At 40.3% G+C, this 19,453-nt stretch overlaps 1 protein-coding gene across 1 annotated transcript; it reads right to left on the bottom strand.

Annotated features, from left to right (window-relative positions):
* Positions 1 to 5,748: 5,748 nt before the first annotated feature.
* Positions 5,749 to 19,181, bottom strand: LOC128868795 (pre-mRNA-processing-splicing factor 8). Its single transcript, XM_054111309.1, has 16 exons — positions 19,030 to 19,181; positions 18,176 to 18,855; positions 17,662 to 18,090; positions 17,454 to 17,579; positions 16,658 to 17,077; positions 16,359 to 16,576; positions 15,431 to 15,657; positions 14,522 to 15,346; positions 14,264 to 14,456; positions 13,376 to 13,949; positions 13,159 to 13,309; positions 12,927 to 13,103; positions 11,604 to 11,895; positions 9,927 to 11,542; positions 6,738 to 7,469; positions 5,749 to 6,652 (listed from the first exon to the last, which is right to left on the bottom strand). The coding sequence occupies exons 2-16, from the start codon at positions 18,814 to 18,816 to the stop codon at positions 6,056 to 6,058; spliced, it is 7,218 nt and encodes a 2,405-aa protein (XP_053967284.1). The 5' UTR covers positions 18,817 to 18,855; positions 19,030 to 19,181; the 3' UTR covers positions 5,749 to 6,055.
* Positions 19,182 to 19,453: the final 272 nt, after the last annotated feature.

Raw genomic sequence — 19,453 nt, 5'->3', positions numbered from 1 at the left:
TCGGTACGATATTTGCTTGCGCGACACCGGCTATGGACGATGAAACATGCGTCAAAGCAGACTTTAAATAGTTTCAGGACCCCTGCCAGGTTATACCTCACTTCGTCTCCCCAACGTAGATAAGGAGTTCCTCTTTATCGTCGTCCATCATAGTCGTGGGTTCCCTCTCGAAGAATTGCCGTGCCGGAGCACTTTCGTTAAGCCTCCCTTGAGGCATGGCCAAGCCAGCGCAGTCGCTGTATTTTAATACACCTCGCTATGTCCACATCTCGGTATAGCTCTTACAGCTCGTTGTTTCAACGGATATGGAACTCTTTCTCGCCTACGTGAAGTGGACCAAGGATTTCTCGGAGAATTTTCCTCTCGAACGCTGCCAGTGTTCGAGAGAGAGCTCTACTCCTCAATTGCCTACTGAGCCCAAGGATTTTTCATTGGCGGAGTTTTTCTGTGGTGGTTTCCAAGCCCAACGCACAACTAGTTATCCCGGGTTGCCTCGCCTTATCACATTAGCTCGCTCCGAATGGATGTTCGGAAACTACCCAGAGGATAGTTGAGCGAAGCCCGGAAGTAGTGAGTTGCTTGAACCGTGTGCAGAAGAATGGTCCTGGCCACTTCCAAGTGAATGGCGATCATGAACTTTCACCACTTGCGTGGACTTCTTGCCACACATGGCATCATCCTCCCTAAAAGGAGGCTACGAAAAACAAAAAATAAAATTAAGTAGTTTTTATTTTTGCACGAACTTTTCAAACGACCCTCGTATGATACAAGTTCTTGTTGTGACTACTAAAGAAAAAAGATGTGCCGACTTGTTACATCAATAATTATTGATTGCACTTAGGTTGCGACCTATTTTGATTACACTGTAAAAAATATCTCATACCTCAGTGTTGCTCTGACTTGAGGTTAGAGCTTTTAATATTATATAATTAAAAAAATTTAGAATGAAGGCTAGTAAAAGTACGTGGGAGGTCCTACAAGCGAAACATGAATAATACGAACAACCTGCACTCGAATGCGACGCCTCTCGATAAGATGAAGAAAGAACAACCCAATGTCGTCTTCTTAGTGTAAATAGAAGCAATGGGTTTTTGTTGAAGTATTGTTGAGAGGCAGTAATAAAATAGCGATTTGGATTGTTTTTGTGCAGCAGCAGCACAAAACCTAATACAATTTTTGTGAAATTCCGCTTAAGTGACAGTATTTGCTGGATAAATGCGACCCGTTCCGGTAGCATGGACCTGTGACTGCGCTAAACTATTACACAGTTAGCTTGGATATCTGTGAAAGTCATCACAGCACCGCATTAGTGAATGTGTAAATTTATTCTAGGTCAAGGTAAATTTTTTCGGCAAATTTTCTTAATTTACGAGAAGTTTTGATTTTCTGTTTCCATTCGGAAAAAAGTGCGTTTGAGGCGCTTCGAGTGCTTTTAAATACCTACGGCAAGATTGTGATTATTGAAAGAATGTATCGTGAGTTTAATGATCCTTCAAGACCGGTAAGTGGTTTAGCGTTGGAAGACATACCAACTTGGTGAGATATATTACGGTCTATTAAAGTGAAAACAAGTCAAACTATCAAAGGGGGTCGGTAGCGAAGGCAATTAACTTATTTAAGGTAGTAGTCTGGTGTAAGGACCGAAATTTCGACGTTTTTTCATGAATCATGAGTCGAGCACTGAAGACAAAATGACTATAGTAATAACAGAGACATGACAAAGTTGTCCTCCAGCATTGCGAAGCTCGGAGTCGGAGAGATACTTAACACCCATGAAATCGCTAAAACGTTTACCGAAGCATTTGAATTGATGAAAAAAGTTTATGGCGATGATTGTCTGTCTCGTGACAGAGTTCATGAGTGATTTACAAGTTTCAGAGATGGTTGTGAGAACATAAATGACAATGAACATACCGGCCGCTCAAAATCAGTAATCACCGACAACTCCATTGAAATTATTCGTAAATTTATCATAAATGAACCGAGTTCATCGTTGAAATTCATGGAATCGGAGTGGAATATCTCCCAAACATTGATTTATCGCATTTTAACTGATCATTTGGGCTTGCGAAAGGTCTGTGCACGTTTCATTCCGCACAAGCTAACTGAGGACCAAAAATTGCTCAGAATTCAACATTCGAGAGACCTCATTAAAGAGGCGAGAAAAGACGAGAACTTCCTTTACAACATTGTAACTGGTGATGAAACGTGGTGTGACCAACATGAACCTGAAACTAAGCGTCAAAGTGCCGACTGGAAGGCACCAGACGAGCCACCACCCGAAAAATCGCGTTTGGGTTTGGAGAAGTCAAAAATCAAGTCGATGCTCATTTGCTTTTACAATTCCAAGGGAATTATCCACAAGGAGTTTGTGCCAATGGGCCAAACCGTTAATGCATTTTTCTATCTTGGCGTTTTGAAGCGTTTGTTGCATCGCATTCGCCCTGAATACCGCGAAGGAGGAAGCTGGCGTTTATTGCATGATAATGAACCATCTCATAGATCCATTCTTGTGACTGATTTTTTGACTAGAAATCGCATTTTAACCTTCAATCACTCACTGTATTCGCCTGATGTAGCTCCCTGTGACTTCTTCCTATTCGAAAAATTACATTTGGCCATAAAAGGGAAACGTTTTGCGTCCGTAGAGACCATCCAAAAGACTTGTACCGACATCCTGAAGGACATTCCGGTCAATAACCTGAAACACTCTTTCGAAAAGCTTTTAGATCGCGCAAAACAGTGTAACAAGGCCAGAGGGGACTATTTGGAATAAATAAACTCGAAGTTATCAGAACAAAGTTCCTGTCGCTTGTATTTTAGCTCAGTATTGTTTATTTTGGACTTCACCTTGTGTTGATAATAAATTCTCGAAAGACATAAGCTATCAACCTTTAACTCCAAACTCCATTTATGACTTGGCAAAGGACTATCCGCAATGAAACTGGAAAATCGTTTAATGAACTGATATGTATGTCTAGAAATAGAAATGTTTGGAAAACTTTTGTTGAATCCTTAAGCTCCTAAAGAAGTATGGAAACAATAATGACAGCGAGTCGTCAGCCGTTGTGAATTCATCGTACAGGTTACGTCTCCAAGATCCGTTGGGTCGACCTCTACGGCGTGAGGCTTGTGCATCCCAGTCTAAGGACAATCTACTAATGTCAGTCGCAAAGTATGAAAAATCCATCTCCATTTACGCTCGCGAATCTTAACTCCAACTCTCCTTTACCTACCTCGATGAGGAGCTCATCATTTGACACCCAGATATTGGGTCACCATATGCGCTGGCAGCGATTTATGAAGGTCTGAAATTTTTTTGTTGTTTCAATGGACACAGACCACATTTTACTGATTTTACTTTGAAGTTAAAAGTCCTTAACTTTATTTTCCGGGTTAGCAATAGATGGGTAATACTTCGAAATTAAAAAGTGTAAAACGGCAGAAGCAAAGTTATACATCTAATATCTATCATAGAAAGCAAAAATGTATACACATTTACTGAGAAAACCAAAATGATTGATAATTGAAAACTTTCTCATTAAATTTTTGCAGTTCGGTCCAATACCAAGAAACTTCGGCAGTTATCGAGTACCGAATTAGAGAGTACAGACAAACCTTTCGGCATTCAATGCTCCTCCCGTGTTCGAGGGAGTCCGCTAGGTGGCCCCTTTCGAAGTCTATTTTAGGCCATATGTACGACATATTCAAAACACACACATACGAGGTGTGTTCAAAAAGTATCGCGAATTCTGAATTTTCGAGGGTTACATATAGTCGAATTTCGATTTTTTTGTGGCGATATGTTGGTACTCATGTCTCTCACTCATGCCGACGAGTTCGGCCATTTAGGTAATTGTTGACACCTGCTTTGCTTGCACGTATTTTGGCTCGTCTTTGATTTTTACCTATTCAAAAAGATGGATCAAAGAACCTGCACTTGTGGAGACGCTACTTTGGACCAAAGCAACGTTTATCGGTGGTACAAAATGTAAATGTTCTCAGAAGGCCGAGAAGATGTAAACGACGAAAAGTGTGCCGACGCCCGAGCATTTCAACAGCAGACGAAAAAATTGATGAAGTGAAGAAAATGGTATTGGCCAATCGTCGAATCACCGTTAGAGAAGTTGCTGAGAAGTCGCTTCTGCCATTCGATTTTTTTCAATGATTTGGGCATGAGACGGGTCGCCGCAAAATTCATACCAAAACTGTTCAATTTCGACTAAAAGCAGCATCGCATGAACATTGCTAGTGAGATGTTGGACTCTGTCCGCGAGGACCCAAATTTGCTCCAGAGGGTCATAACGGGTGACGAATCGTGGGTTTATGGTTATGACGTGGAAACCAAAGCTCAATCATCTCAATGGAAGCTGCCGCACGAACCGAAACCGAAAAAAGCGCGCCAAGTTCGGTCGAATGTAAAAGTTTTGCTTACCGCTTTCTTCGATTGCAGGGGCGTTGTGCATCAAGAGTTCTTGCCACAGGTTAAAACGGCAAATAAGGAATATTACCTGCAAGTTATGCGGAATTTGCGCGACGCAATCCGCCAGAAACGCCCGGATTTGTGGAATAACAAAAATTGGCTCTTGCATCACGATAACGCCCCTGCTCACACATCGTTGCTTGTGCGCGACTTTTTGGCCAAAAACAACACACTAATGATGACACAGCCACCGTATTCCTCAGATCTGGCCCCCTGTGACTTTTTCTTGTTCCCGAAACTGAAGAGGCCCATGAAAGAGGAGCTGAACAACATAAAAAAATGATTTTTTGAAGTGCTTCGAAGATTGGAAAAAACGTTGACGCAAGTGCATAATATCTCTTTGAAGCGGACAAAATAGATATTAATGAATAAATAAATAATTTTTGAAAAAAAAAACACAAAATTCGCGATACTTTTTGAACACATACATATACATATAGTATATGTATGTTACGTAGAACAGTTCTCTTGAGTAGTTTCTCCCATTGCAAATTGCGCATTCCTGTCGTTCTTGCGACCAGTCCCCGGGGACTCGAGCACACCTTCTTCTCGAATGTGACTCTATAGCGTGAAGAAGGTTGAGAGATCTTTGTCAAATGCAGCCAGCAGTAAGGCATAAAGGCTCAGCCCAATCCAGCTCTATCTTAAGTTTATAAAGGGAACTGTGCTTGGATGAGGTATGAGAGGTCGAAGAGTAAACTTAAATTTCATTCATTATGTTGATTCTTATTCGAGACAAAATTCACAACCTGTAAGAAGTATTTTTTTTTATTTTCTTTTTTGCCGCTCCTTACCTCATTATAGGGTCTAGCTGGTAGCATCGTATATTTGTATTTGATGTAGCCTAACTGTGCTTGAATGGTCAGTTTAATAATTGAAAATTTCTGGATCGAAAACGGTTTCAGCATTTCTTCATAAATTTAAACATATTTATATCCACTACAGGTGACCACCGTAGCCATATGGATTGGTGCGTGACTAGCATTCGAGCCTCCGTGCACGAAATTGCAAATTATAGTTTTTTCTAATAGCGGTCGCCCCTCAGCAGGCAATGGTAAACCTCCGAGTGTATTTCTGCCATGAAAAAGCTCCTCATAAAAAAAACCATTTTCCGTTCAGAATCGGCTTAAAATTGTAGGTCCCTCCATCAAGACGCACACCACAAATTGGAGGAGGAGCTCGGGCAAACACCGAAAAAGGTTGTATGCGCCAATCATATAACAGAGCGCAAAATATATAAGAACAGATGAAAACAATGCAGCAAATGTCTTTGTAAAATTTGTAATTTATTTGTTATCTATAGTCCGCTTTAAATTTATTTATGTATGTCTGAAAATATTGACCGTTTTCCGTTCCATACTAAATGCTACAAACGTACTAATTGTGACCTGAATGGTGTAAACACAGCTCGATCGTCGTCACAAACTGACTCAACGCTCAGCGCTCAAAAACAAAGCCATATTTTGTTTCGACTTCTTTTACAATAAACAAACATAAGTAGCTAACTAAAATCAAGATACATAAAACGTATAATATTAAACATAGCATTAATTATACTCCTCGTAAACCAAACTACGCATACACATCCTCGCGATCTGCACCTGAACCATCGCCTGCATCCTCCAAATTAGAGAATAATAAAAAGTGTGAAGGTCGATGTATTTCGTGGTAGAATTCTTTAGGGTTCGACAATTGCAACTCATATTTCATGTTCGCATCGTGACGCACACCCATAAAGTTATAATTCCAACTACCCTGCGCTGGCACCATGAAGAAGCCAAGGAATTTGTTGGACAGCAACATCTGGACGCGCTCATAGTGGGACGGTAAGTAACCCTTGGGATTATTGCCTTTATCTGTATTTTTGGAACCCCACTCAAAACCGGATGGTGTCAGCTTATAAGCGGTCAACGAACATGAGCCGGGCGTGAAGGAGCAGGTTATAACTATGGTCTTCTCCCCATCCCACGTTGTATTCTCTTGCATTATCTTGGCGTGGGTGGTGATATCTTGCGGCGATAGTTGCGGCAACTCGTTGGGCTGTGTATGTATCCAGCCGAGTGGTTCCATATCCTTCAGATACTGATGCGTTGGCAGCGCATTGGGCAGGTTTATGGTCTGATGTGTGCCCCATTGTGGTGGCATAACAATGCAGCGTATTTCTTTCACCTAAAACGAAAAAATGTACATCAAAATAAAAATCAAAATGCATAAATTCTTCATTGTCAATCGTTTAGGGCTTGCGACAAATTACCTGCGGGTTGTCGGGCGGACTCACGCCATACAGGTAGCCAGCAATTTGCGCGCGCAAATCGGAAATTGTCACAAATTTCTTCAGTATGTTCTTGGGTAATATATAGGTGTAACCAGTCTCTTTGATATCGTCCGAACTGACGTAAATATGATTCGTACGCAGATGCAAATTTGTCGCTGATATGGCACGCACGCGCCACTCTGTTTTCGAACTAAACGTTTGCGTCTCGTAGTTCGACGTGGTTGAGGTAATAATTTCATCGCCATGTTTGTTGGTTGTACGTGTTGTTGTGGCCGTCAATTGATTTTGTTCCTTGGTCTGCTTTTCAATTTCGGCAATTTGTTGACGTTGCGCAGATGGTGCACTAATTTCCATGCCCAAAATAATGTCTCGAATTTCAGACTGCGTTAGCGAGGCCACATTCACGTTGTTCTTTTTACCATAATCGGCCAGAATCAGATCCTTAAGTTGCACCTCAACCTTAATCCACTCCTCGTCGGTGAGAGTTGGCCAGATGTGATGTGCCTCGGTTATAGTTGTCTTATCCGGCTTCAATATGATCTTTGTACGTTCGGTATTCACATGGAGTGCACGCAAAATCAAGATCAAACGGCTGAATGCTGTGTATGACGAGATGGTCTTCAGCCAATCATCGTAGAGATTGAAGAGCACCATCTGTGGTTCAGTGGCTTTCAAAATTAAATCACCGAATTTCTCAACCTTAAGGCAAGCCTGTTTCAGAAGAGGAAATTTTAAACTGTTTATTAGCAACGGAGTTACAATCTTATTAAAATTAATATTAGAAATTATGAAATACCGTTATGACAAAAAAGCAATGGCCCTATGCTCCTCCGCGAAACAATAGGAATTAATATATGTATGAATTTGTATGAACCCCCCAGTATTTGATGGAAGATTACGTTGACTGGAATACCTAAATATGTTTGGCAAAAGGGTTCGGCGAAGCATGCAAAAAGCATGTTTATGTTTATGTCTCCGTTAAGGAATTTTTGATGTTAAAGGAAATGTCGATAAAATCACAGAAATACTCGAAGTTGACCGGCATGTTAGTAGTCATAGCAACGCCCAGGAGGCAAAAGTCGCCCATAAAACAGTTTTAAACCATGCGCAAAGATTTTACGCAAAAATAATGGATTTATTTTTCCCCAAATTAATATTGGGTAGTCGAAAAAGTCTTTTCGTATTTTTAATCAAACTTCAACTCATTTTGTTTTATATTTATAATGAACTTTATTAAACCAAATATGTACCATTTTGGTCGACCACCTTTTGCCATTTTTCTTCTAGAGACATTATTCCATCAGTGTAAAACTTTTGTGGTCTCTCGGCGAAAAACTGCGACAAGTCATTTTCACAGGCTTCTCTTGAAGCCAACTTTACTCCATTAAGGGAGTTCTGCATTGACCGCAACAAATGGTAGTCCGATGGTGCAAGGTCAGGGCTATATGGTGGATGCATCAAAACTTCCCAGCCAAGCTCTCCCAGTTTTTGCCGAGTCATCAAAGATGTGTGTGGCCTAGCGCTGTCCTGATGGAAGACGACGCCCTTTCTGCTGATCAGTTCTGGCCGTTTTTTTCGATTGCTTGCTTCAATCTCATCAGTTGTTGACAGTAAAGTGTAGAATCAATCGTTCGAGCAGGCTGGAGCAGCTCACAGTGGAAGATTCCTTTCCAATCCCACCAAAGACACAGCATAACCTTTCGAGGCGTCAATCCTGGCCTTGCGACCATTTGTTGAGCTTCACCACCCTTGTACCATGATCTTTTTCGCACATTATTGTCGTATTTGATCCACTTTTCGTCTCCTGTTACCATTCGCTTCAGAAATGGTTCGATTTCATTTCGTTTCAGCAAAGAATCGCAGATGTTAATTCGGTCCATTAAATTTTTCACAGACAATTCATGTGGTACCCAAACATCCGAGCTTCTTTTTGTAACCAGTTTTTTTTAAATGGTTCAAAACCGTTTGCTGATGAATGTTTAGTACCTTGGCGATGTCATGGCAGCTTATGTGACGGTCCTGGTCAATCTTTTCCATAATTTAATCGACTTTTTCAACGATAGGTCGACCAGAGCGAGGTGCATCTTTCACATCGAAATTTCCAGAACGGAAGCGAGCGAACCATTGTTGTGCTACACGAACTGATACAGCATCGTTTTCACTTCACAAATTTCATTGGTGGCTTGCGTGGCATTCTTTTTTATTCCCTTTTTATACAAAAATTTCAAAATATAGAGAATTTCTTCATTATTTTCACTCATTTTTGAACAGCTATAACTTTTTTTCAACTTCTCCGAATTTAATTTTTTTTTTGGTTAAATGAAGCTTAAAATATCACCTTTCTAACACCATATGATATGACACAATGTGATTAGTAGCACTGGAGATAGATGACTCCAACGTCATCTATTGACAAAATACGAAAAGACTTTTTCGACTACCCAATATATGACATTTTACTGATCAATATGTACCGAAAAGTTCTATTTTTATGATTATATTTGAAAAAAAATATTTCCAACTCTTATAATAGCCTCTCTTCTATAGTCACCGAATTTCAAAGATATTTTGGCTCAAGCAGAGGAAAATAATTTGATTTCAATAAATAAGTTAAATGTGTTTTTTGGAATATTAAATGTGATGGTTGGATTAAGGGATTAGGGGTAGTCAGAATTTTCAATGTATGTATGTTTGTATTGTAGCATCGGTTATGGAAAATTTCATGTAAAGAGTATTGTCCTGTAAGCGTGGTCGTGGTGGTCATTTGCCTGATGTTATTTTCCACAATTAACGGCATACCTTCCTCGTTATAATGAAATAAACATTCGATCATTTATATTGAAAGTAGCATTTTTCTTTGAAGCAGCGTAAAGTTTTACAATTATTTTTTTTTTTTTTGAAATTTTGCTAAAGTCAAGTCGAAACATGATGTATTAATTCTATGTTTTTATTTTTGTAAAATAAAGCAATTGACTAGCAAAAAAAATTTTTTGAAAATTATAATTTTTTCGGGCCTTTGACTATCCCTAACCCCTTAATGAATTGATCAAGTATAAATAAATAAATATAAAAAATAAAAATAATTATATTAATATAAAAAATAGATCTTAGGTTTTTAGACGAATCAGCAGCAAACACGTGCTTTGAATCAAGCACTTCTTTACTCACCTGGAATGGTAGCTGCAACTCAGAGCCTTTGATCACAATATTCGGAAAATCTAGCAAATGCACTTCCAATGGATCCAACATACCCTTACGTGTCACGATAATCTGTTTGGGCTGTTCTTCTACTGGCAACGAACGAATCAAAGCCGCCACTTCTTCGGCTGTCTTCCATTTGGCCAGCTGACCCAAACGTTTTTGACCAGCCCACACCGACGTATGAATGATTTTCAAGAACAATTGACCAGTACGTGGATTGAAAATGAAAATTGCACCGTTAATGGGTTTCGTTGTTAGATTGCCTTCGAATGTCTTGTGTATGGTGACACGATACACATTCGTGTCGTCCACAAACCAAATAATTTGATTCGAAAACAATTCACCGTAATTTTGTGAGCTCAAATAAGGTTCAGTCGGCTCGGATGAGTACAGTTGCAACGCTTTGCGTATACGTTCACGTAATACGTACAACGCGGGATTGGCCTTCATTATTTTAGCCATAGCTTGTTGTATGAGTGTCTTGCAGCCCGGGAACCAATTACCATATGCCGAGTGTAAGTTATAGGCCAAATCAATAGCGATGAGCACACCAGTCGGCGAGGGATAGATGGACATGTTATCTGTGGTGTAATCGAGGAATTTCGCACGCGCATAACGTTCCACATCATGTGAATCGTAATCACCCCAACGCAACTGTATATCCAACCAATACTTTTGTGTTGTTGTATTGTCCATTGTGTCTTTTGTGTCCGCAAGCAAAGATGGACGCGATACATTCCACTTATAGGCAGGGAATAGCAAAATATCAGCACAAGACGAATTCATTTTATACGATTTACGCGGATGTATAGTTTCTTTTTGTACTGTCTCAATTTCGAGTGCATCCAATTCCTGATCGAACACCTGACACAAATCCATAACAATCGATTCGTGAATTTTTTGCCACAAGTGAGCACGGAATATTTGAATCAACGAAATTTTCAAAGTGGGTATTTTGCCGTGCATGAAAATACCGGTCAAGTCGAGTTGCACCTGGAAACCAACATACACATTGGCACGATTAATAGTTGGTGACCACCAAAGCGTAAAACGACGATTCGGAATCTGATTTAAACCGGAACGTTGAGCATTTGTCAACTTTTTGTACTTCATTGACTCTTCAAAACCAGACGCTTTCTCCCAGAAAAGACCCTCCCACGTGGGGAAGTATGTGCCCTTAAAGAGTGTATGCTCTAGAATACCTTCAACACCGCCCAAAGCCTGTATCATATCTGTACGATAGTTATTGAGGTTCCATAATTTACCATCGTGACGTTGATGCGTCCACCAGAAGGGATTTTGTTTCAACACTTGATATTGTTTAAATTCTGTACGTATGCGCCAACCCTTATCATAGGCAAGTGTGTGACGATCCTTTTGGAAGAGTGTGTTTATACGTGGTATACCACGATCCCAACTATCCTCGAGATCTTCCAAAGTAAGACGACGATTCTGCGCATTAGCCTCTTGACGTTTTAGTGCATACTCAGCCCATACACGTTGCGAGTCAATAAATTCACTCTCCCATGGTTGAATGTAGCGATACAAATTGGGAATTAATTGATCCTCATCATGTGACATACCTATAAAGCGAGTATTTTTTATTATTTGGCAGATGAGATGGTGTTGCTTGTCCATATTTACCTGAGCGAAAATGTGTTATGCCCACATCAGTTTGCTTGGACCAACGCAAATCTGATTGCGGTATAAGCACGTGACCCATGCTCAACATGCCCAAGCCACCCAATTCTTTGGGCGTATAAAAGACCACTGGCGGAAAACGAGAAGGCATTTTCGAGTTGAGACCAATTTTAATACGAGTCTGTATTTTGTTTTCACACTTCACCAACAAATCGAGCAGTTCCTGTGTATTTACGACCGCCTCGCGGAAATATGTCATAAGACCAATAAGTGCAGTATTCCATTTATTAACAATCTGAAGATTTAAAAAATAGGTGAAATTAAAAATTTAAGCGCTGCTAAGAAGCATAAACTTGTGTAAACGCCAGAACACTAAGTGGTTATATTTAATAAAAGTATTTAATGAAAATGAATATGAAGTGATGCGGTTCTTCTATATCTCCCGTATACGTGCGTACGCTTCGCGGTCTCTTTCATACTACTCTTTCTGTATCGTTTGTTTGTTAACAGTAATAGTAGCCCCGCCAGTGTAGGGTATATCACCTGTCAACTTCGTCTAGCTCATCTAGGGGTTGGCCCAGGAAACATGCTGTTTCGACGGGATGGGTCCAGAGAGAGAGGGGTGTTAGATGAGTCGGTTTTAGGGGGCATGTGAAAAGGTGGTTAGTGTCGTGCGGGGTGCCTTCACATGCCGGACATTTGTTTGGCATGTCGGGGTCGATTCTGCATAGGTAGGAGTTTAAACTGCTACAATATCCAGAACGTAATTGTGCCAGTGTTACACGTGTCTCACGAGGAAGCTGGAGTTCTTCATCTGCTGTAGGTGGTGGTTGGACTCCGATTACGGCATTCACAAACATGCTGAGCAGTTTGTTATGCTCCATTACTGGGAGCATTTGTGCCGCGTTGTGTAGGTGTTGAACCGGGGACATCAGGAGGCAACCGGTCGCTGACCGAATGGCAGTATTTTGGCATGTCTGAAGCTTTGTCCACTGCGTGTCACTAGTTCCAGGCGACCAGACAGGCGCTGCATCGTTTAGAACCGGCCGACCAATTGCCTTAAATGTCGATAGCAACAGGTCTTTGTCTTTACCCCAAGTGCTGCCGGCAAGCGATTTGAGGACCTTGTTGCGGTTTTGGACTTTAGTGGCAATTGCGGTTGTGTGCGCTGAGAAGGAGAGCAAACTGTCAAAGGTTACACCCAAAATTTTGGGGTTATTTACTGTCGGTATTGGTGTGTCATCGACTTTTACCTTAAGGGACAGTTTGACCTCCTTTGTTCTGTGTCATTGACACTTGTTTATAATAATACAATAACAAATTTACCTTAGTAAACGTCGTTGAACCAGAGGCCATTAGAATCTGGCGCACACGATTATGGAAACGGCCGAGCGACTCGTCGTCAACACGTAGGAAACATTGCGCTGTGCGCTCTTTGGTCACCTCATTTTGCAAATTCCAAACACCATCTCGATGTGTGAACTCCTCAGTTTGTGTGCGACACTGAAAATTTACGCTGCTGTATAGAAAATTTTATTTAATTCAAATTGCGTTTTACCTTTGGCAGAATACGACACTCAAAGCCACACATATTGAACAAAAGATTTGGATTATCTTTCGAGTATACCGAAACAAAAGTGTTCTCCCAATTGATTGTCGTCACGGAGCGTGGCAAGCGATTCTTAATGTCCCAGAAAACAGCGCGACCCCTTATTACATAAAACGCAAGTCAATCAAATTTGGGTTTGCAAAAATGTTCAAAGCAAATAACTCACAGATTAACATCATGCTTCATCAAACGCATGCGCGCATCTCTGGGCCAGCACTTTTTGTTATTGTAACCAACAATATTCTCATTATTTGGATCTGGATGTTCGGTAAGGTAGCGCTGAATCAAATCACGCGCCTCTTCGGCCGAAAAGCGGAAGAACAAATGAATGCGATCCACATAGCGACAATATAAACGTATTGGATGTGCAGTCTCGGTGACAGTGTCTTGGAACGTCAGAAAATCATTTGGCATTTGTGGTGGTCCGGCCATCTCGCTGGCACGATGCAGGCCAAGCACCAATAGATCCAAAACCAATCCGTAGTATTGCGTTATGAACGAAGAGAACTGGAGACCGCGTATGATGCCATAACTGTTGGTGTGATTCATGTCCTTATAGTTGATGACGACGTTGTTTTTGGCTGTCATGTAATCGGCAATATTATGATCAACGATGAGACGCAGCAAACGATTTAAAAGCGTCAAATCGATTTTCTCGTATAGTTTTTCGAAACGCGATTCCAGCAGCACATTGCATTCACCCTCGCCTACATCCCAAACGTCCTGCAGATTGTTGATGCCTTGACAATGAAAAGTGAGCAAATACGAATTAACTGGCAAATACTTTCGAGTAGTGGCTGTTGTTGAAATATTTTATTATTAAATATATAAATATTTAAAATAAAATTACTTACAATTTTCAATAGCAATAACGTAGCTCGTTGTATGGTAGAAACGCGCACGCGTGAGGTTTGCAACAAGGGGATTTCAAATGCAAATCACTTTGCTACAAATCACACACACACACGTCTACAAAGGCACACTCCCTATATAACTCGTTGTACTACAGAATTTCATTGCTGCTAGGCACTTTTTCATATTAAATTCAACCTACCTTGACACCACTTATACGCCAACAATGGCGGTGGCTCAGTATCACTTGGTTTGATCCATGGCGGAAATAGGCGCCGCTTGTCTGCTTCATACCACAAATATTGATCCAAATAGGCATCGGTTATTTTCTCTAGCGGTTCAACATCGTAAACTGGTATCAAATGACTGTACAAGTCCATAAATTCAATACCAACCTAAGCAAAAAAAAAGTATAACAAATTAATTTTAAAACATTCCGTTTTATATGCAGTTTGCATACCTCCTTGAACGCACGCTGTGTTAGCAAATGACGTTTTATACGCGATAATGCCTCATGTGGATTATCGTATGCTTGTTCGATGAGCCCCAACTCCTCGCGTTGACTCTGATTCAAGCGCGACTTAACGCTGTAAGCTTCCTTCAAACGCTCCAATGCCAATATCAGCAGTTTGGTGTCGTGTTTATAGGAAAGCGGTGGGAAAGGTATGGGACCGAAGCGCCGTGACTCCAACCAATGCACTGTTGTGGTATAAATGGCTACAGCCTCTTCGGGCGATATGTACGGACCATCTTTTAGATAATTATGTTGGCGCTCCTGTTCTGCTTTCAGATAGAGACGTGTTAGACGACCTAAATTTTTCTTACAAACAGTTTTGTCCACCGTAGCGCCACGTCGTATACGTTCTCGATTGTAGTGGGCTGTGTTAGTCCACCAGTCGGCCTTCATTTTAACATAACGTAGAATCATATTCTCTATGGGTATCGGCAATCCAGGCACTTTCCATGGTATATTCGCCTTCCAACAACGCCACGCTTCCGACAAGTGCTGCAATATGGTGCGCGCCTTGTTTTGCTTAATACCTTCGGGCATCATATCAACTATGTCGTGCATGACCGAAGCACGCAACTCCAAATCGAAATGTGATTCTACACGTTGTTTGGTTACAGTTTTCGCAACGCCCTTCGAGTGACGACCCTCAAATTGACGAGACAGCAAATTGCCCAGCCAGCGTTCTAGCAATGGAGTTATGCCACGCATAAAGAACAACCAAACACGCCAACCTGGTGCCCAGAAACCACATCCTGGACCTTTGCCCACCGGACCCTAGCATGAGAGATAAATCGCACAATGCGCATTAAATAGTTATAAAAAGTTAAGGTACAAGCGATTTTACAAATATTCACTTACGGTGTTAAAGCGATAGTAGATGAGATGCTTCAAGTCTTTGCACATTCGTATCTGTCGCATTAACTTGTACTTGTAACGGTACATGCCAGTTAGCTGGCCAACATGTGCAAAAATGTACTGTAGTCCATCGGCCAGCTGAAAAGCGTCCACGTTGTTAAGACGATATTGCACGTGTGAGTCGATGATCAGCTTAGTTAGACGCAGAATTTCACGGCACAAATGGAATGCTTAAAAAAAATATGGATTAATAAAATATTAGTTAGATTACAATAAAGAAGAATCATTTAAATAGTGAGAAGCCGCATTTGATATTTCGTTCTTCAAATAATCTATTGGGTTGTTCGGCAAGCAATTTCGTTTTTTATGTGGATATATCGAGCTTCGAGGTTAAACCTAGGGCTTTCAGGTGGTCATAAACAATTGAATTCGATACATTTAACCTCTCAAGTGTTGTTATTCGCCTGTTTGCACCAACTAATGCCTTTATCGCGTTTTTATCAGTTTCAACCGGCCTTCCAGAACGTGGTGCGTCTTCGACATCAAAATTGCTGGATCGTAATTTTGCAAACCAGTTCTGGCACTGGCGTATTGTCAACACATCTTCTTCATACACATCGGTTAATTTATTTCTGGCTTGAACAGCGTTTTTACCTTTTCTATAGCAAAAAAGTAAAATATGACGAAAATGCTGCTTTTTGGCGCTCCATATTTAAAATGGATGCGACCAAAAACTACTACGTAAAATCAATTGAACTTATTCATACACAAGTCTTGCTATAACAGTTATCAAAACATCTAATGACAATGCGACTTAAGTGTGAAGTTAGCTGTGAAAAAATACATTTAAATCCTTGTCGGGGAAAAACGAAATTACTTTCCGAACAACCCAATATAATAAATTAATTAAATTTCAATTAAAAATGCCAACCATTGCCGAAACGTGACTTTTTACGCTCCTTCGTTGTCAATGTCTTTACAGGCTTCAAATTAAAGTTATAATCCAAATGCAGATAATTCAGATTTTTGCGATGTATCAATAAATTCAGCATATTGTAGCCCTGTCGACAAACTTGCAAGCCAGCTTCTACCCAGTCTAAAGTGGTGGTTTGGAAAAATTTCGTTGCTTTAAATGAACGAAATAGATACCTTAAGTAAAAAAAAAAAAAAAATAAAGAATAAAAATTAAAAACTACTCAAATTCATATCAAAATCATGTTTTTGGCTGACCTCTTTTTTTGCGGTTTAGGTTTGCGATGTTTGAGTGCATTCAATACGTAATATTTCAATAACTTCTGATAACTCACACGCACTTTAACGGGATGACCAGGTGGGCAGTGCTCTTTATACCAACTTTTCACGAGTGGCACATCTATGGCGCGTCGTGAACGACCCGAACGTAGATTGAAAGGCCGTGGTGCCCACAGCAATGCTATACCATTAGCTGTGTTATCAGTGTAAAGCGGTGTGTCCTGCAAGAAGGGTTGTACTTCATCGGGCAATGAGAAGTCCTCATCATCGTCTGGCATGGGCTCTGCTATCTTGGTATGAGCATGACGATGCGAAATAGGATTAATCAGTGGATCAAAGTAAAAGGCTGGCAAATCAGGATCTTCAGTTTTAATATAAACTACATTGGGCGTGTGATACCTAAGAAAATTGTAAAAAAGCTTTGAAAAAAATTGACGATTTCTTTTTCACATTACAGTTTTATTTTGTAATGCTAATGTAATGTAATTACAATAAAATGTAATCTATGTAATGCCTTGTGTTGTAAGCATAAAGTTTCAAAAGGAAATGTATGCAATTTTCAGCAGCTGTAGTGTATGCTTTCTTGTACAGCTTAAACGCAAATTGCACCTCTAATAAACTTATTTGAATTAAGTCGCTTGAAAGTAGTAATTTTCTTATGAGTTTGTTTTTTTCTACCACCCACATATAAAAATATACAGAAAATCAAACTTTCGAATTTCTGCGTCTTACGAATGGATATCAATAGGCAAAGTATATTAAGGGCGCTACTTACCAGGACAGGTGCACGAAATGCGGCATATTGTTGTAAAGGTAAGGAAAAGCGATACGATATTCGGTTCGAATTGGCTGGCGTATGATAACTTTATTAATGTCATTGAACTCATTCCAATCTTCATCACTATATGAATATAAATACATAATAAACATAGATTTTTGTAAATTTTCGGGTTTAAAAAATATTGATATGCAGTTTAACTCACCCAACATTATGGTCCTTAATGAGAGGCTCAAATTTCGGACCACCTGGTATGGCCATATTCAGCGCTTTAGCCGTAAAGAAACTTTTCGGATCGAAAAGATAGAAAAAATTGTCGTCTACCAAATCTGTTAGCAACTGATTGGCCAAACGATACAACGTAGCCAATTGTGGTAAAGTCAAATTCCATTTACGATATGTGGAACCATTCACGTAAGGTGTTCCAACTAATGGCCTATGCTCGTAGAACCACTTATAAACGGCGCCATCTTCTTCGTGGTCTAAATCAATTTGTATGGCTTCTAATGGCTCAACATCTAAAACGTTGTCTGCATAGTCTAGTGGCGGTTCCTCATCATCGAAAGGTGGAAATCGCATGCGCTTAAAGTGGCGTCGGTCACGTTTTTCGCGACGCATCATAATCCACATGGTACTATAATTTCCGAAAAATACCTTTTAGCAACGAATTGGACCGTATAAAATACAAAAAATAATTTGCTTGGATATGTATATCTTACCCCCATTGCGCAATATAAACCGGCTCAATAACCCATGGTATTTCATTGACGAATGTGATGGCACCTGTAATGTGATACAACACCTGCACATCTCGTATCTGCTCCCAGGGCATTGGCATGTTTTCAAGTAATTTTAACACAGCATGAGGCATATACTTTAATGCTCCTAAGTAAACTCGCTTATCATGGCGATACTTCCGTGATGTCATGTCACCGTGATCGCGTATAATTTTGCGAATGTGCTCTGGCGGCATGTCTTCCTTTTGGGCATCTACAAAACCGAATTTTCGTTTCTCTGCAAATCGCTTCGATTGCAGTTGTTGCCACTTTTGTGCTTTTTCTTGCAGTTTTTCTTCAGTAATGATGTCTGGTTTGGGTGTTGGTATTTGACCGAGCTGTGCTTGACTTATACCACCACCACCCCCTATACCACCAGGTGGCATACCAACATTGCCATTTGTTATCGGCCCTGGTAGTGGTGCTCCCGGTGGAGGGATTTGTTGTATTTGATTAGCCATTTGATGTGCATGCATTTGTGCCTGCTGTACTTGAGCGGCGGCTGCATATGCCTGAGCCTGCTGTTGCGCCATGATTTGTGCCGCCCAGGCATTCGGCGGTATCATGTATGGCGGCAACGACATTTTGTTGTCCCTTTGTTATAAATAACTGTGGCCGCAAATCTGAAAGTGGAATTTTTCGCAAATGAAAATGTGTGAAAACCCAGTCGACGGATACACAAAACCGTGTGCCGAGACAGCTGCGAGCCCTCGCTAGACAACGACGCTCGGTATGTAAAATTTTTCTCATCGCTTTGGACATAAAGTACATAATCTAATAACAAGTAATATACTCACCGTATTTATTGTATGTTATATTTTAGTTTTCTTCACAATTTTAAAGTCAAAGATTGGGTATATTTTTGTAATTTATGAAAATTTGCGGAAAAAATAGCGAGAACGTTTTCTAATCGAATCGCGGTCATAGAATTGCCAACAACGCTGAAAATATGCATAATCTGGAGGTACAAGGTGTAACACAGGAAATAAAAAAATTAATTAACATGGATAAAACATGGTGTGAAAAAGTCAAAGGTGGCGCTTTTCGAAAACAGATACTTTATTTTTCGCGATTTTGACAACCGAATGACGTCATGAGCGTGAATAACACAAAACAAATAAACAAAAGGAAGAGGAATTATTTGTGTGTGTTTGTAAATATTCATTCAATGGATTGTTAATATTGTAATATGAAGTCTCGAAACTTTTAAATTAAGCAAAC

This window comes from Anastrepha ludens, chromosome 6, assembly GCF_028408465.1.
Source record: "Anastrepha ludens isolate Willacy chromosome 6, idAnaLude1.1, whole genome shotgun sequence".
In the NCBI taxonomy this organism is placed as follows: domain Eukaryota; kingdom Metazoa; phylum Arthropoda; class Insecta; order Diptera; family Tephritidae; genus Anastrepha; species Anastrepha ludens.
This window is presented reverse-complemented; position numbering and strand designations above follow the sequence as displayed.